Here is an 18,285-nt window from a genome sequence, read left to right on the forward strand (position 1 = left end):
CGCCTCCCGGGTTTACGCCATTCTCTTGCCTCAGCTTCCCGAGTAGCTGGGACTACAGGCGCCCACCACCTCGCCCGGCTAGTTTTTTGTATTGTTTAGTAGAGACGGGGTTTCACCGTGTTCGCCAGGATGGCCTCGATCTCCTGACCTCGTGATCCACCCGTCTTGGCCTCCCAAAGTGCTGGGATTACAGGCTTGAGCCACCGCACCCGGCGTTAATTTCTTTTAAGCATAAATTTAAGAACAATAAAAGCTATTTTAAAGGATCTTATGCAGATGCATTTACAACTTAAAATCATTTCACTTGGTACACATTAGCCTCCCAACTCGCATGTTTTACTGGTAGTCAGTAAATCTCACCTCTTGCACTTAAGATATCAGCTGCTTCATGAACAGCCAGACACATGAAGTACATTCATGCCTACTGCATTGATAGGATTCTTGTAATTTTCAAATAAACAAGTGGCATTTCTTAAAATATGAATTCGATTGAAGAGTCTAGTGAAAACACTGTAACCCACCCAAGTAAAGATTTGCAAGTGATACTTCATTGAAAGACAGCCTTGCAGCCAGGTGTGGGGGCTCATGCCTGTAATCCCAGAACTTTAGGAGGCCGAGGTGGCGGATCACCTGAGGTCGGGAGTTCAAGACCAGCCTGACCAACATAAAGAAACCCAGTCTTATTAAACATGCAAAATTAGCCGGGCGTAGTTGCACATGCCTGTAATTCTAGCTACTTGGGAGGCTGAGGCAGGAGAATGGCTTGAACCTGGGAGGTGGAGGTTGCAGTGAGCTGAGATTCCGCCATTGCACGCCAGCCTGGGCAACAAGAGTGAAACTCCATCTCAAAAAAGAAAAGAAGAAAAAAAAAAAGACAGCCTTTTGATTTCCCAAGATTCGCAGTTGAAAAAGATTGCCCCACTGGCATGGCACCTTTGTTTTGGTTGGATTCACATAGTCACCATAAGCGCACGATAGCAGCAGAAGAAACAGGAACCTACCCTAGAAATTGGGACCTGAGTTTTGCACCCTAATTCTCTGAGATTGTCCCCTTGTGCATAAACAGGAACATCTGGAAGACATCACCTCTAAGGTCCCCTTCCCCACTTCTAACATTCTGACTTCAAGCCTTTAAACTTGACATTAGAATGAAGAACAAATAGAAGTTTTCTCCAAAAGCTGCTGTTCCCTTTCTGGATCATTGCACAAGCCTTAACGTGCAACAGCTGAGAATGAAGACGGAATTTTATCTAAGAGCAAACGGAGCCACACAAATGTTTTCTGGCTTAAAACCGTTAATCTTTTTAAAGATTTGGCCTTTGAGATACTTAATATCTCTCTTGTTAAATAAGAATAGTCTTTTAGTAAGTTCCTTTCTTGACCAAATTCCTAGGAAGGTCATTCCAATCTTGCAGTTGTTTATTAAGGAACAGGCTATTATATTAGCTTGCTAGGGCTGCCTTACCAGGTTTGGTGGCTAAAACAAAGACATTTATTTCCTCACAGTTCTGGAGCTTGGAAGGCAAAAATCAAGGAGTCTGCAGGGATTGTTTTGCTTTTTTTTTTTTTTCTTGCAACCTCTCTCTTGGCTTGTAAGACGGCTGTTTTCTCTCTGGCTTCTCATGGTCATCTCACTGTGTCTCCTACTCTTTTTGTGACAGCGTGTTGCTCTGTCACCCCAGCTAGAGTACAATGGTGCAATCTTGGCTCACTGCAACCTCCGCCTCCTGGGTTCAAGGGATTCTCCTGCCTCAGCCTCCCGAGTAGCTGGGATTACAGGCGTCTGCCACCATATCCGGCTAATTTTTGTATTTTTCAGTAGAGACGGGGTTTCACCATGTTGGTCAGGCTGGTCTCAAACTCCTGACCTCAGGTGCTCCGCCCGCCTCGGCGTCCCAAAGTGCTGGGATTACAGGCGTCAGCCACCGGACCCGGCCCTTTTTTTCATGTTTTTTTGAGATGGAGACTCACTCTTGTTGCCCAGGCTGGAGTGCAAGGACACAATCTCAGCTCACAGCAACCTCTGCCTCCCAGGTTCAAGCGATTCTCCTGTCTCAGCCTCCTGAGTAACTGGGATTACAGGCACCTGCTACCATGCCCAGCTAATTTTTGTATTTTCAGGAGACAAGGTTTCACCATGTTGGCCAGGCTGGTCTCAAACTCCTGGCCTTAGGTGATCTGCCCGCCTCGGCCTCCCAAAGTGCTGGGATTACAGGCGTGAGCCACTGTGCCCGACTAATCTATTATTTTAAGAACACCATTCATGTAGAACTAGGGCCAACCTAGCAGCCTCATTTTAACTATCTCTTTAAAGACTCTATCTCCAATTACAGTCACATTCGTAAGTACTGAGATTAGGGCTTCAATGTATAAAATTCGGGGGACATTATTAAACCTATAACTAGCATAGTTTTTTTTTTTCTTCATATACTTTTACTTTGATATAAATACTTAGGTTTCAGTATTGAGAACTTAAAAACCAAAAGGCCTCTATCATGTGCATGTAGAAACATATCGTGTCAAAAGAATCTGTTGTCTGTATTTGTTACATCTTAGGATTTACTGAAAAACTTTCGGAGAACTTTGCCCCTAGGGCAGCAGCTTCTGGCGGAAAAAGACCAAACCCGGGCATCCAGGGCAGTTAAATTTAGAAACAAAAGCCAAGATTCACTCTATCATTCAATAATCATTTTCTTCAATGGCTGTCACACCAAAAGAAGGCTCAAATTTGTTTATTTGTAAATTCATTTTAATTAATGTATCTCTACATAGATATATATAGAGAGGGCCTCACTCTATCGCCCAGGCTGGAATGCAGTGGCGTGATTATAGCTCACTGAAGCCTTGAATTCCTGGACTCAAGTGCTCCTCCATTTCATTCTCCTGAGTATCCGGGACTACAGGCATGTGCCACCACGCCAAAAAAATTTTTTGTAGCGATGGGGAGGGGTCTCACTATGTTGCCCAGGCTTGTCTTGAACACCTAACCTCAAGCAATCCTCAGGCCCTGGCCTCCCAAAGTGTTGGGATTACAGGCATTAGCCATTGTGCCAGGCAAGTTATTTCCCCAAAAAAAACACTTTCTTAAGGGATGGTCCCGGTCCGCCAGCATCTGAGTCACCTGGGATATCTTACGGAAGCCGGTCTCTGCATCATACTGCGGATTCAGTGAATTCAGCTCTGGGTCTGGGAATCTGCACTTCAGCAAGCGTCCCACCCACCTGCCCGCTGGGGCCTGCGGGTCTCTTCCCTGAGAGCTGTGTGCAGCCATCTGTGCACCCACTCATCACCCATGAAAAAGATCACGCTTGTCTGAACAGCAGAATCGAATATGTTTATTTTACGCAAAGTACAATTCAGTATATGCAGAGAGGTACTCAGCATCACCCCCGTGATCAATATCCTCTTTATTTTCATTTGGTATGTCACTGAAACCCTGGCACACCACTTAGCTAAAAATCACACAAAAGACCCCCTAGAGACATCAAACTGATGTTTTTTTTTCCCCCAAACGATAGATTTCCTCTTCATTGGTCAAATCCGATAGTGATATTCATTAATAAGGAAAACTAAAGTTTTCAAGTATCAACTCTGAATGGCAGAGACCCTAATCTGTTATTAGCCACCAAGAACTCAGAAGAACAGAGAACTCAAGAAGAGGCAAGCAGGAGCACTATGAAAATTATATTCTTTTCCATGAAATTCAGTCCCACAGCTCTCTGAGCAAGGGTCCAAGACAATGGAGAGGCAGGAAAGCTGCTGGAAGGGCCTGTTTGCAGGCACAAATGCACTGGCTGTGCCTCGCCCCGCCGTGTCCTTTCCGCAGGTGGGTTCTTTACTGGCTTCACTTTAACTTGGTCCTCTGACTTTGGGTTGTAAACTTTACAGTTCCAAGAATCAATTTTGGTTGAACGCAAGGGTAACATCCCCATCCAAAACAGAAATGTTCTCATGATATGAAGGCCACTCTGTAGACTGCATGTATATATGTTTATATTTATATAAGCTCCTATGCGAGACAAAGTTTCCTTCCTCTTAGCAAGAGAATACTGCATCCAGCAACACTGCTTTGGCTAGCTCTTTTTCCTGTATGGCCTCATGTGTGCGACAATTGAAGCGGCTATTTCTCCCTTCCTCTTGTTCTGGCCAAAATAATCTAGGAACTCACCATCTGGTCCAACCAAGTACATTATTATTGTGTGATCCACCTGCAAGAAAAGCGGGGAGAGTGTGACAAAGATTACCAAAATAAGCTGCTTATTTTACTGAATGTATCCTGCAAGATAAGAGAACTTTACATTCATGCTTAAATAACCTTTGTAGCATCTATTATTCATGGAATAGGCTTAAGCCTATTATAGCAAATTCCTAACAAAAATTGTCTAAAATCTTCTGTGTCCTAAACATCTGCACTGGTTATTGCTTAGTCACAGCTAGAACCTGAAATTCTTTTGGTTTAATCCTTAACACATTTACCCACACACTCTCTGAGAAAAGAATTCACCTTCTAAGAAATAGCTGCTGCCGGCTTTCATAAAGCAGTCAATATTTGTGGAATAGCAATGCTGTTGAAAAATACCTTCATTTTTGAGTAAGGTATCTCCTCAGACCCTAAACATGTTAGAGACATCACATGGAATTAAGTGTTGGTGCAAAACTGCTTTCTTTCGTAAGTTCTCGGGTTTATTCCTTTATGTTTTAGAAAGAACTGGTTGTCATTCATTACTGCCAAAATTCTGCTTACCATGCTTTATGAGAAGAAATCAGAAAACTAATCACGAGTTTAAATAATCTATAAAGTTGAACAATATTTACTTTTAATATTAGTAATTCAAACAGAAACAGGAAAAGAAACATTTTTCTCCCCAAGGCAATTTTTGTCTCCTCCACTGAATAATCCTGTCTGAAATCAATCCATCACCTGGAAAGCAAAACTTCAGAAGCCATAAATGCTGCCCTTCCCCAGCCCCCCAGCCCCCGCCGCCAACTCACGGAGTCATCTTAAAAATCACCTGGAAAGCAAATCCTCGGGAGCGTAAATGCTGCTCCCCCCAACCACAGAGTCATCTGAAACTCAGCATCCATTTTCCCAGCAAAGTCCTAAAACGGTCCCAGCTCTAACTTTAACTTAGATTAGTCAGCAGTTTTTTTAGTTAGACACTTCCATAAAACCCAATTTCAAGTGAGATTTGGCACTTAAGAGTCCTTGGAATTTATTGCAGGCTTCATTGCTATTTGGCAAGACAAAGAAAGACAGGAATGTGATTACAAATACCAAACTGGAGACACTGCCCAAATATACCCCAGCATGCATCATATGTCTGTGAGGGTATTATCTTTTATACACGCATTCTTAAGGCAGCAAATGGAAAGAGCACCTGCTTCCCCACATAAGGAAAGAATGTGCACCAAAACAGCGCCAACAACTGGATCTCAAGTGCTGTGGGGCAGTTCACTGTCGGAGCAACACGGGGAGCTCTATTTCTCCACACAATTGACAAAGAAATCAGAAGTCAGTCTCCAGTTCTCTCGTCAAGCCTTACTCTGTAGCTTACATCACTCTTTCTCCCTATTTCTTCCTTTTCTCTATTCTCTGTTAAAAAAACAAATTACAGTATGTGGACTTATTTTCTGAGTGTTCTTAATATAAATTACCTTGTAGTACACAACAAAAACATCGTTTTATCTGTATCTGTTGAACTTGTCAGGTCACTCCTCAATATTCCTTTGGGTTGTGACAGAGCAAATTGACATTTATTCTAATATAGAGGTCTTCCAAGTTCTAGTACTTCCTTGTATAGAAAAAGGACACTAGCATTAACTGACAAATTCTTTCACATGTCATCTTAAGCCATGAAACAGGTATTCTCCTCCTCTACAAATGGCATCACAGGCGGAGAGAGTAAATTATATAATTGCTAAGTGCCAGGCCTAACTTTAAAAGCTAGAATCTGTCCAGTTTTAAAGTCTACAAACTTTTATCACCATGTTGCCTCTAGCTCCAATTCTAGTGGAGGGCAGTAACTCAGTTTTTTTAGTGTGCAAGTTACGTTTTAGTGTGAGTTACGTTTTGAAAAGGTAATATATGCACATAGAAAAGGAATATTCAGTAAATGTATACAATGAAAATGTCCCTCCTCGTCCTCACACCCAGAGTGCCTCAGTTCCCTTTAGAGGGAACCAATGTCACCAGTTCCTTCTGTATCCTTCCAGAGAAATTCTCTGCATCTACTATGTGTATATATCCACTACCACTTATTTTTTTAATACACAAGTAACAATATATTATAGAGTACCTGCTTTCTCATTTAACAATATATTGGACATTGTTCTATATCAGATTATACGCAGTAGTTAAAAAATGGTTACTGGATTTTCAGTCTTTTCTCTTTACAATGCCATAGGGTGTATTTGTAGGATAAAGTCCAAAAAGTAGAATCTCTGGCCTAAAAAGTGTATCACTTTAAATGTGAGAGACACTGTTAAATTGCCCTCTAAGAGGGTGTATGAGTTTAATTCCTATCAACAATGCATGAGAGAGCCTGCTGTTCCAAATTCACTCCTCCAGTATATTTCCTGTTTTTCCAATTTTGACAATATGTTTTCAAATTTCCTGACCACTGCTAATAGAAAAATGTTACCTCATTATACAATTCACCTTTCTTTTATTAGGAAACTGAACATTTAGGTTTGAAAGCCATTTGTATTCTTTTTTCAACAGCATTTTCTAACTAATACCTATATAACAATGGAGTATTATATATATAAAATACAATAATGTGCAGATCCAGCTTTCTATGGAATCCCAAATATTTGGTATACCCAGTTCGATCAGTCTGAAGAGTCCACTCAAAAGCCAGAAGCTTACCTTTGTTGTTGTTTGAGATTAAGAAAATTTCATTCCATTACATCTCAACATTAACCTTAAAGGTACCCCCTTACTTCCTACAGGTCCTTAAATGTTAATAGAAGTTTCCCAAACCGTCTTATGGATGAAAATCTGTGACTTCAAGGGACTGAAGTCACACTAATGAAAAGCCTAAGAAGCTGGAGAGTGTCTCCCCCTATTGGATGACTTAGCAAATGTACAGCAACGAATTCCCCATCGAATTTCATCAAAAGGCAAATTCTTAAAGCAGTAGGCCAGTATTTCTAAAAATGGGGCCAAAGATACATTCTACAAGGTCCAAGAAGTCTCCATAAGACTTATATATTTTCGTTTTCATTTGTAATTAAAAAAATGAATATCCATATTCTGGATTATCTGTGTTGTGAGTATAAATTTCAGTGCCCAGGCTTGTGTTTGCTTTATGATCTCACTGGCACCTAGCTGTCCACTGCTGTTACAGGCAGACATGAATATGATACATTCTTGCCACATCAATACTAACCAGGCAAGGCAGGCTACACAATTAAAGGTTTCAAAGTATTTTAAATAGAAAATGCAGAGGGGCAGTTGAGTAGAGCTGGGGATGTGACAGCAGTCTGACAACCACCCCCTTCCCGCCGTGAGCAGCACTTTGGTTTCAGCAAAATCTCTTGTCACTGTAACTGAATGTTTTCAGTTTAAGTTTTGCAGGCTGTTTGGGTTTATTTGTACAACTTCTTTCTGATTTATGGCTTTCTGACTCTGAATTATGAGTTCTAAGCGTAAGACTATGGACTGTTACCTAGTTTAGGACTGGATACATTTAAACAATTTAATATAACTCATTTAATGCTGGAAATCAGACTGATGAGCTCATGTATTCCTGCTGTCATCATCAGGTAAACTCCAAAGCAGTTAACACAACTCTCTGTAAAAAAGAAGTCTGGAAAGTCCTTTTCCTATGGTTTCCTCTCTCGGCCACTGTGGCTCTCTGCACTTCTCTCATTCTGCTAGAGCAGCAAGAGGAAAACAGAGGAGGGTCCCTCTACTTTCCTTACAATTAAGGCTTAAGGAAAAATGCTCATGTTTCTCATCTTTTACTCCAAGGAATCCAAGTTTCCCTAATTCTACAAGGCAGCACAACTGGAAGACAAGATTACTGTGTAGGCTTAATTAAGGCAAACGGGCCAGAAGCTTGCTTTTAGTTTAGGCTGTAGGCTCCAGGAGCACATGTGTTCCAGGTTCAAAGGGACAGAGAAACCACGGTTGGCTGTCGAGACAAAGCACTGCACTGAGACATCCCACCCCCTCTGCATCTCACTCTTCGGACGGGCCATGGGGAGCTGCTGGATCAGTGATTCAGGGTCTTGGCCATCTTTCTTTCCACAAAGACAGCTTCATAGCTAGAAAGAGCTTATGATTACCCTGCCCAAACAATATTATAGAAAAACCAGAGTACGACAACTAACAACTGAAATAATGCTAAAATACAATGCCGACTCTTAATGTGATAGGAGAAAAATGTCCAAATTGAGAAGAAAATTGGTGGATCATGGTGGTGCTAATGCCCGTTTTTGGTGCTTCGCTGTGAAACCACTGACAAGAAAAGAAACACAGTAACTCGGGCATGACCCTAAGGCTTCTGGGGCAGTGCTGATGAATATGAGGATAGTTCATATAAGAGCGACACCAGTACAACAGAATTTCTGTTCCTTATCATTAAAAAGCACACATTTAACACCTAACTGTCCAAAGCATATAGTCAATGGGCAAATAAACCTTTTATCTTTTGCTTTTCAGAATTCTCATTCAACCTAAAAATGCAGTTCTCCATGGCCTAAAACTGGTTCTCCAAAAGAACAATTTCTGATACCTCTATACTGGGGACACAGTGAGAACCAACACAATCTCTTCAAAATAAGTGTTGTTCCAAATGACGGCTTCTCTTTATTTACAACATGGCACCCAAGTATCTGGTTTTAAATTGCCCTAAAATTCTGTATGTCACTATAAGAGAAAAACAGGCAACTGAATTATGAGAATAGTGAATACAAATCAAACAATCATCTTTTAAAAAGCATGCTTCTGGCTGGGCGCAGCGGCTCAGGCCTGTCATCTCAGCACTTTGGGAAGCTGAGGTGAGCAGCGCAGATCACCTGAGGTCAGGAATTCCAGACCTCTTGGCCTCGCCTGGCCAACATGACAAAACTCCTTCCCTACTAAAAATACAAAAATTAGCCGGGCATGGGTGGGCGCACACCGGTAATCTCAGCTATGCGAGAGACTGAGGGAGGAGAACTGCTTGAATCCGGGAGGCGGAGGTCGAAGTGAGGCGAGATCATACCACTGCACTCCAGCTTGGGTGATGGAGTGAGACTCCATCTCAAAAATAAATAAAAAGTAAAAAACATGCTTATATTATCCTTTCAAATATTCAAAATTCCTAAGGAGGGTGGGTGCAGTGGCTCCCGCCTGTAATCCCAGCACTTTGGGAGGCTGAGGTGGGAAAGGCCAGGAGTTCGAGATCAGCCTGGCCAACATGGTGAAACCCCGTCTCTCCCAAAAAATATAAAAAAGTAGCCAGGTGTGGTGGCACGCACCTGTAATCCCAGCTACTCGGGAGGCTGAGGTAGGAGAATTGTTTGAATCTGGGAGGCGGAGGATGCAGTGAGCCAAGATCGTGCCACTGCACTCCAGCCTGGACAACAGAGTGAGACTGTCTCAAAAAAAAAAAAAAATTCCTAAGGACTTTGCAATAATCTTAGGTTTTCTCTCTTCTCAGAAGCCAGTCAGTCATTGAAAGTCTTATGACTATTTGGGATCTGGGAGCTGGTCCATCGGTTAAAACCGGAGCATTTACTCACTATGTAGTCTTCATCTTCATCCTTGGGGCCAGGGCTGTAATACACTCTGTATGCTCTGGCCACTTGATCGACTTCTTCTCTCGTGCCAGTCAAGCCAACCAGTTTGGGAGAAAATTCTAAATAAAAAATGAGAGAGACAGTGAAACTGACAGGGGTTAAAAAGGGCAAAGGAAAACTTTTGAGGGTAACAGGTATGTTCATTTTCTTCACTGTGGGATGGTTTCAGTTACAAAAGGCAACAAATTATATACTTCAAATACCTATACTTTATTGCATGTCAATTATACTTTAATAAGTGTGTTAGAAGTAATTATACATACAGCAGATCCTTCATAAAACATATTTTTAAATAACCTCAGTTTTAGAAGATATGTATTTGAATGTGTCATATAATAAATATAAATATAAATATAAAACTATTCTTTAGTGCTTTTAACCAGTTATTAAATCAATGTTAATATAATTAAAATTGAGATTCCTGATTTTTAAGTACATATGCTGAACTTGAGTCTAGAGAATTAAACTTGCCCACTCTCACAGCTGAATTAGAACCTAAGCATCCACTCTCAATTCCACTATAATTTGTAGTCTTTAAAAGTGCCTAACAGCTTTTAAACAGCATACAGAGATGTTTGATTGAAATTCCTCCATTGAAAGTAATGCCTTCCTTATAAGCAGAAAAAACAATCCTAAAATTTCTATAAAACCACAACAAACCCCTAAAAGCCAAGGCAATCTTAATTAAAAAGAACAAAGCTGGCAGGATCACACTACCTGACTTCAAAACATAGTACAAAGCCATAGTAAACAAAACAGCATGGTACTGGGATAGAAAGACACACAGACCAATGGGAACAGAATAGAGAACCGAGAAATTAAGCCAAATGATTTCTGACACAGACACCAAACTTACGCTGGGAAAGGACAGTCTCTTCAAGAAATGGTGCTGAAACTAGATCCCTATTTTTATCATATATAAAAATCAAATATAAATGTAGGAAAGACAAATGTAAGACCTGAAACTATAAAATTAGTAGAAGAAAACATAGGGGAAACACTTCAGGACATTAATCTGGGAAAAAATTTTATAGACAAGGCCTCAAGAGCACAGGCAACAAAAGCAAAAATAGGCAAATGGGATTATATCAAAACAAAAAGCTTCTGCACAGCAAAGGAAACAATAAACAGAAGGAAGAGACAACCTGAAGAATGGGAGAAAATATGTGCACACTATTCATCTGACTAGGGAGTAATATCCAGAATGTACAAGGAACTCAATGAACTCAAAAGCAAAAACAAAAATAACATTTTTTAAAAGGGCAAATGATCTAAATAGGCATTTCTCAAAAGAAGGCATACAAATGGCCAACAAGTATATGAAAAAATGCTCAACATCACCAAACACCAGGGTAACGCAAACCAAAACCACAATTAGGTATCATCCCAATTTGAATGACTATCACCAAAAATACAAAAAAATAACCAATGGTGACAATGATTCAGAACAAAGATACCTCATACACACTGTTGATGGAAATGTAAATTAGTATAACCATTGTGGATAACAGTATGGAGGTTCCTCAAAAAACTAAAAACAGGACTGCAATACAATCCAGGAATCTCCCTACCGGGTATATATCCAAAGGAGATGAAAACAGTATATTGAAGAAACGTCTGCATTCCCATGTTTACCACAGCACTAATCACAACAGCCAAGATATGAAATCCAACAGTACTCGTTAACAGGTGAATGGATAAAGAAAATGCGGTATACATACATCATGGAATACTACCCGCCATATGAAAGAATGAAATCCTGTCATTTGTGGCAATGGAGATGAGCCTGGAGGATACTATTAATATGTTAAATGAAAAAAGTCAGGCACAGAAAGATAAATACTGCATGTTCATATTCATATGCAGAGGCTAAAAAAGTTGATCTCATAGAAGTAGAGAGAAGAACTGTGGACACTAGAGGCTGGAAAGGATAGGGGAGGAGAGGGACTCTGTACCCCATAAATACGTACAACTGTTATGAGTCAATTAAACAACAGTTATGTGTTTGTCATAGTAAATGTTTTATTTATTTTTAAGACGGAGTCTAGCTCTGTTGCCCAGGCTGGAGTTCAGTGGCGTTATGTCCGCTCACTGCGACCTGCGCCTCCCGGGTTCACACAATTCTCCTGCCTCAGCCTCCCAAGTAGCTGGGATTACAGGCGTGCAGCACCACGCCTGGCTAATTTTTGTATTTTCTAGAGACGGGGTTTCACCATGTTGGCCAGGCTTGTCTCAAACTCCTGACTTAAGGTGATCTGCCCACCTTGGTCTCCCAAAGTGCTGGGATTACAGGCATAAGCCACCATGCCTGGCCTGTCACAGCAAATGTTTTAAATTTATAAAACATGTGCTGAGTTCAAAATATGTTTGTATTTAATTATTCATCTTTAATCTCCCAATGAACATACTTCCAGAATATATGTTTGTCCTAATTTTACCAAGGAGAGAATGAGTTACAGCGCTGGAATTAGAAGCAATGTGTCCTTACTCTCAACTCAAGGCTTGATTAACTTAGTTGATACATGAAGGCCAAGTTCAAATCCTTTCTCTGTGACAAAACATAAAGAGCACTGCATCAGGAATTGAGAAACCCGTTTCTTACCTATGCCCTGACTATCCACAGTAATAATTCCTAGCTTCATCTTTTTATTTGCCCATAAAATTGGTGATAATACCATTTGTCCTATTTCACAAGGCACTGTAAGGTTCAAATGAACTGATATTCCAAAAACTTTAAAGCTAAATAAATGTAAAGTATGATTTAAAAAACATACCTTTCACATACTTTGCGATGGCTTCTTTTGTGTCCCTCTCTGGGTCAATGCTGATGAAAAGTGGAGTCAGATCTGGCAGAGTTGTAATGCTATCTGAAAGAGAGTTCCAATTAGTCCGTATTCACACCCTAAGGGGAAAGACAAAGAAAACCAGCAATAACAGTAGAGCAGAGGACGTGCTGGACAGCTAGGTGTTTCGAAAACAGATGGACATCTTAACATTCAGGTGAAGAGGAAGACGACGGGGAAGGGTATGGGGATGGGATGGCCTTTAGGAGGAGCAGACTCATACACAGTAGTATTGTCTGTGGTGGATAATACAAGGTTACATATCCTGTCAACTGCCTGCACCAGCACGTAAGTGTTCTTCCCCTGGATAATGTCATGTGGCTATCTTATCTCTTAATCCACTCCAGTATCTGTAGTTTTTTTCACTCCCACCATATCTCAAGGGCGAGAAGGTAAACTGTTAATAAGAACTGAATATCCTGAAATAATACACTTTATGGAGGCACCCTTCCTTCTTACTGGTATTAGTAAAATGCCACAGACTGCAAACCATTGCAAACATTTCCTAATTTAATTGTCACAATCAGTGGGGAAGAGGCAATGGTGGCCTCAGTGATGCAATAAAAGAAGGGATATAAAAGCCGAGTTAAGGGAGACACACTGACATTTTTAAGTGATCTAACATTTCACATCAAAACAAGCTTCCTTCAGTGGAGAATAAGGTCACAAGACTCAAAGCAACAAACAAGCCAAATGCTGAGATTTTATGTTCTTACAAATCACATAATTGCAAAACCCCACCTAACAATAATACGAGAATGTGAAAAACCTAGTAACATTAAGTAAACATATACTTTGTATAATTAGTGACGGCTTTCTTACCTATTTCATCCACGACTTGAATCATCTTCTCTAGTTCTTCTGGACAGACATCAGGGCAATGAGTGAAGCCAAAATAAATCAATAACCACTGACCCAAGTAGTCCTTGTCAGTTTTATGCTCCCCAGTATGAGTTGTGAGGGAAAAGGGTCCCCCAAGTAAAGGCTTGCCGATCTGTCGCTGCCGTTCCTTCTCTAACTCTTAAGGAGACACAAACATACACACCAAAAAAAAGTCAGTTTAATCAGAGGTACTCAAATACCTGACATATGGCCAGTACTATGTTACTCCCGGTGGGGGCACAAAATGTGGAAAAAATAGTTTGTTTTCAAGAAGCTAAAAAAATCTTGAGAAAAATAAGCACAAAACATTAAAACAAAATCAAATAAAATACTATGGTATGTTATAAAAAAGGAAACAATATTTCTTCTTTTTCAGGAACAATTCAGTCCTAAGCCATTAGGTGTGTCCATGCTGGGGACAGGGAGGGGCCGCAGTGGCCTACAGCTGCATGTCTGAACCCAAGTGGGGTACAGTGGGTGGCCTGGCATATGGAGTCTGATCCTGCGTGGGGAGGTGAGAGTGGCGATGGGACCTTAGTTACACACAAGAAATTGATGAAATAAATGAATATATTAAAGACAAGAGAGTTACAATAGGAAATGGAGTCAACTATGGAGAGGAAGAAAGCTAGGCTGAACCCTGTAGTACTGGAAATACACTGGAGGTACTAGTGTGAGCTTCTATCTATATAAATATAAAATAAATATAGACGTACATAAATACATCTATTTTCTCACCATGTCCACTGAGAGGACCAGGGAGCAGACACACTCCAAGAAACGATGAGCCCAGAACCTGACTTCTAAATATCATTCTTCACTAAAAGGAAACAGCTTTTTGGAGAAATGGCTGATACCAGGGTTGCGGCAAAGAAAGTGGAAAATGAGGCTGTAACCTCTTGTTGTGGCAGAAGGAAAGCAGAACTCAGAGAACATGTCAAATCCACAGAAGCCTGCTGCAAGGGGGCCACGGCTGATCAATCTGGGACAACTTGGGCATCAAAATAAAGAGATTATAGATTGAAACTGAATGAATATACAGCAAACAAGTCCACAGATATAAATAAACGAATGCATTGATAGTGTGATGGGGAACAGAATATTTAAGTATACATATGCCAATACAAATCACGAAAGACCATTAATTACATGAGTAACTTTTCAGTAGAAAACCTGTTAGACACACATTAATCAAGTGATCAAACTGGACATTATCAGTAATGGGACAACTGGTACTATGTGGTATCTGACCAGATGCAAGGAGAACACAGCATCACTTTTGTGATATTCCTGCCAAAGTTGAACAACCTGAATGACCTGAATGAGGAAACATCAGACAAATCCAAGCTAAGAGGCATTCTGCAAAATAACTCTCCTGTAACTGTCAAAGCTGTCAAGATCGTGGGGGTCAGTTGAAGTCTGGGAAATTGTTACAGATGAAGGAGGCTAAGGTGAACAACTAGGTACAAGGTGGTGTGGTTCTGAAACGGATGAAACGGATGTCTTTTTCTATGAAAGACGTCAAGTAGCAAAACTTGGAAGACTGAACTGTAATCCAGCCTGGGCAACAGGAGCAAAACTCTGTCTCAAAAACCAAACAAACAAACAAAATCCTGCCTGAAGACTGAACAGTAGCAAAATATCAGTGTTAATTTTCTAATTTTGATGGTTGTATCGTGGTTACGTTCGAGAAGGTCCTTGTTTGTAGGAAATACACCAAAAAGTGTTTGGAGCTGATGAGGCAACATGTCGGCAAATAAATACTCTCAAATTATTTAGGAAGAGTTTTAAGATTATTTCATAACACATTTTTTAAAATAAAACAAACGTTAGAATTGCACTTGAAATTCCAAACTAAAGTCAAAAAAAGCTTCCATATTCTGGAATTTTCCTGCCACAACTTTCCTAGCTTTTCTTTGTGAAACTAAAGGAACTTACTGCTTATTAGACTATGAAAATCTTACCAATACTACTTATTATGCCAAAAAGTCTGATATACATATATATATATACACGTATATCAGTACTAAACTTACACTGCTAAGTTCCCAAAGCCTATGAATTCCCAGATTTAATCATTGGCCTTTGTCTATAATGTTATCAAAAGAGACTCCAAAGAATGGGAAAGATTTAAGCAATACTTTAAAGATTTACCTAAAACATCTAAACCAAATCTTAGAGAAGTCCTAGGATATTCACTAACATACAAAGTTCTTAGAAACAATTTCTAAATATTTCAAGATGCTAATCCAGAGTAGCTCCTGGCATTTCCTGACCAGGCTCTCTTCACCACCCCCTCATCCACAGAGGGCATGCAATATCTACTCGCACCATGCTTCTTGCCTGATCCCTAGGAAGCCTTCTCAGATCCCTAGGAAGCCTTCTCTAATCCCAAGGCTGGGCCTCGCTTTTGCTCTCAGAACATGCTAAGCTTCCTTCTGGCCTGGCAGAACCGCATCTAGTAAAATCCTTTACTTCTGTGTCAGTTTCCCTGCCGTGTGCACCTCAAAGGCTGGAGTGCATCTTAGTCATCTTTGTACCCTCCAGATTTCATCTTGCCCAGTCAAATCTATCCACAGTATATCTTTTAACACTCTTATGCAGTGGTATCCTAGCTTGGGTCCTGGAACAGATAAAAGACACTGACAGAAAAACAAGTGAAATCCAAATAGAAGCTGTAATTTAATAGTTGTGTGCCATTTTAAATTTCTTAGTTATGAAAAATGTGCCATGGCTATATAAGATGTTAATATTAGGGGAAGCTGGGTGAAAGGTATATAGAACCTATGCTATCTTTGCAAATTTTTTTGGTAAATCTAAAGTTGTTCCAAAACAAAAAGCTTAAAAACAACGAAAAAGGTGTTAGTCCACAGCCAGGAAGAACTTTATTTAGGGCTGAGCAGATGACAGCTACTTACTCTCTGCCTTTTCTTTCTTCATGTACTTCATTCCAGCCAATAAAGCTCCTCCAATAGCAAATGTGATTGCTAAAGACTTCCAGGAAACAGGCTACTAGGGCAGGGATTTCAAACATAAAAATTCTAGTAAGATGCAAACATTTAACCATATAAACTTATGACAGTAGTTTTTAATAAATATACACACAGGCCATGATGTTGTTAAATGTGCAAAATGTTTCAGGGATGAGAAAATGCTCAAAGTCAAAGTTTCTGTGGATGCAGTTAGGTCTGGGATCTGAATTACAAAGACAGTCATCTCCAAGGGAAAGTTCCCTAAGTCAGTTTCTCTTCACGTTTAAAAAACAAACAAACAAAAATACAACCTCAAGTACCATGATTGTTACTATGTGTGACCCTGGCTCCAATCGTGACTTAAAAACCAATTACGGCCCGGCGTCGTGGGTCACACCTGTAATCCCAGCACTTTGGGAGGCCGAGGCGGGTGGATCACCTGAGGTCTGGAGTTTGAGACCAGTATGGCGAACATGGTGAAATCTCATCTCCGCTAAAAATACAAAAATTAGCTGGGCGTGGTAGCGGGTCCCTCTAAACTCAGCTACACGGGAGGCTGAGGCAGGAGAATCGCTTGAACCAGGGAGGCGGAGGTTGCAGTGGGCCGAGATCCGGCCACTGCACTCCAGCCTGGGCAACAGAGCAAAACTCCGTCTCAAAACAAAATAAAAACCAAAAATCCAAACACACACACAAAAAAACCATTATCTGTTTATGCTGATACTGAGAATATAAACAAACCAAACGAAATTTGGGAGGTTAACCTAACTCTGGCTTCCAGAAGTAACAAAGCCAAAGTACAAGAGGCACCTAAAAGTGGAGCTTCCTGCAAATTACTGCCATTATTTCTTTGTACCCTTATTCAACTCCCCAAATGAGGAAGAAGTTGGCCAACTAGGCCTAACTCATTAACCTTCCCGCAGCTCCGAAAACCCACTTCTCTTACCACAGGATAGTGGCTCTCAAGTTCTTTCTGGGTCAGAATCGGAACTCGAGAGAACCCCAAGAAAAAGGCACATCCACACATAACTAAGTTCCATTTTTTGTTTCAATTTCAACATATACATGGAACTCTGGATGAGGCTCAAGTGACAAATTATAAAAGTCCTCGGACTCCTCAATCACAGTCAACTTTAGGTTCACACCCTTAAGAAAACCTGAAACTTAATTTTTTTTTTTGGTGGAAACGCTAACATAAAATCCAAGTCCGGGCATCCAGCCACGTGGAGAGGGTGTAAGTAAGGTCTCAAGTTCTCTCTGGAGGACTGGGACTACCGGCTAAGCACGGGAAATGCAGGATGAAATTCCATGACGCAGGTAAGGCGCCCAAGCTGAGGACAACTTTAAGGGAGGCGGAGTGTCTGAGGTTAGTTACGATCAAGTGGGATGTGGCGGCTGGGCTGGCCGACAGCAGCGACGAGCACCAGAAGGGTTCCAGATGTGCACTCACCCCGGGCTTCGAGGGGCGCGTGGAGTCTCTGGGGCCCTTCTCCGACCACGGGGGTGGGGGTGGCGGCCTCGCCGTGCTGAGGGGCCGGGTTCCTAAGCAGTAGCCAGGGAGCCCCGAGGCACGCCACACCTCCGCTTGCCGCGAGCAGAGCTGCCTCAGCAAGACTCTCGCAGTCCCCTCGGCTGGGCCCCAAAGCTCGAGTCCGCGAGGCAAGAAGCGCCAAAGTTGGCCACCCAGAGGCCGCATAACTCGTCCGGGTACTAGGACCAGCATCGCCAAGAACTTCGGAGACCGGGTATCCTTTGACCCTTCCTGCGATTTCCGGTAACGTTTCGCTTCCTCCGGAAGT

General features: G+C 41.2%; 1 protein-coding gene across 1 annotated transcript; it reads right to left on the reverse strand.

Moving 5' to 3' along the window:
• Positions 1-3,315: 3,315 nt before the first annotated feature.
• Positions 3,316-18,268, reverse strand: LOC105473566 (synthesis of cytochrome C oxidase 1). Its single transcript, XM_011727383.3, has 6 exons — positions 17,937-18,268; positions 16,433-16,523; positions 13,455-13,652; positions 12,564-12,656; positions 9,733-9,848; positions 3,316-4,208 (listed from the first exon to the last, which is right to left on the reverse strand). The coding sequence occupies exons 1-6, from the start codon at positions 18,207-18,209 to the stop codon at positions 4,074-4,076; spliced, it is 906 nt and encodes a 301-aa protein (XP_011725685.2). The 5' UTR covers positions 18,210-18,268; the 3' UTR covers positions 3,316-4,073.
• Between the last annotated feature and the right edge of the window lie 17 nt (positions 18,269-18,285).

The sequence above is a fragment of the Macaca nemestrina genome, chromosome 17 (assembly GCF_043159975.1).
Source record: "Macaca nemestrina isolate mMacNem1 chromosome 17, mMacNem.hap1, whole genome shotgun sequence".
NCBI lineage: Eukaryota > Metazoa > Chordata > Mammalia > Primates > Cercopithecidae > Macaca > Macaca nemestrina.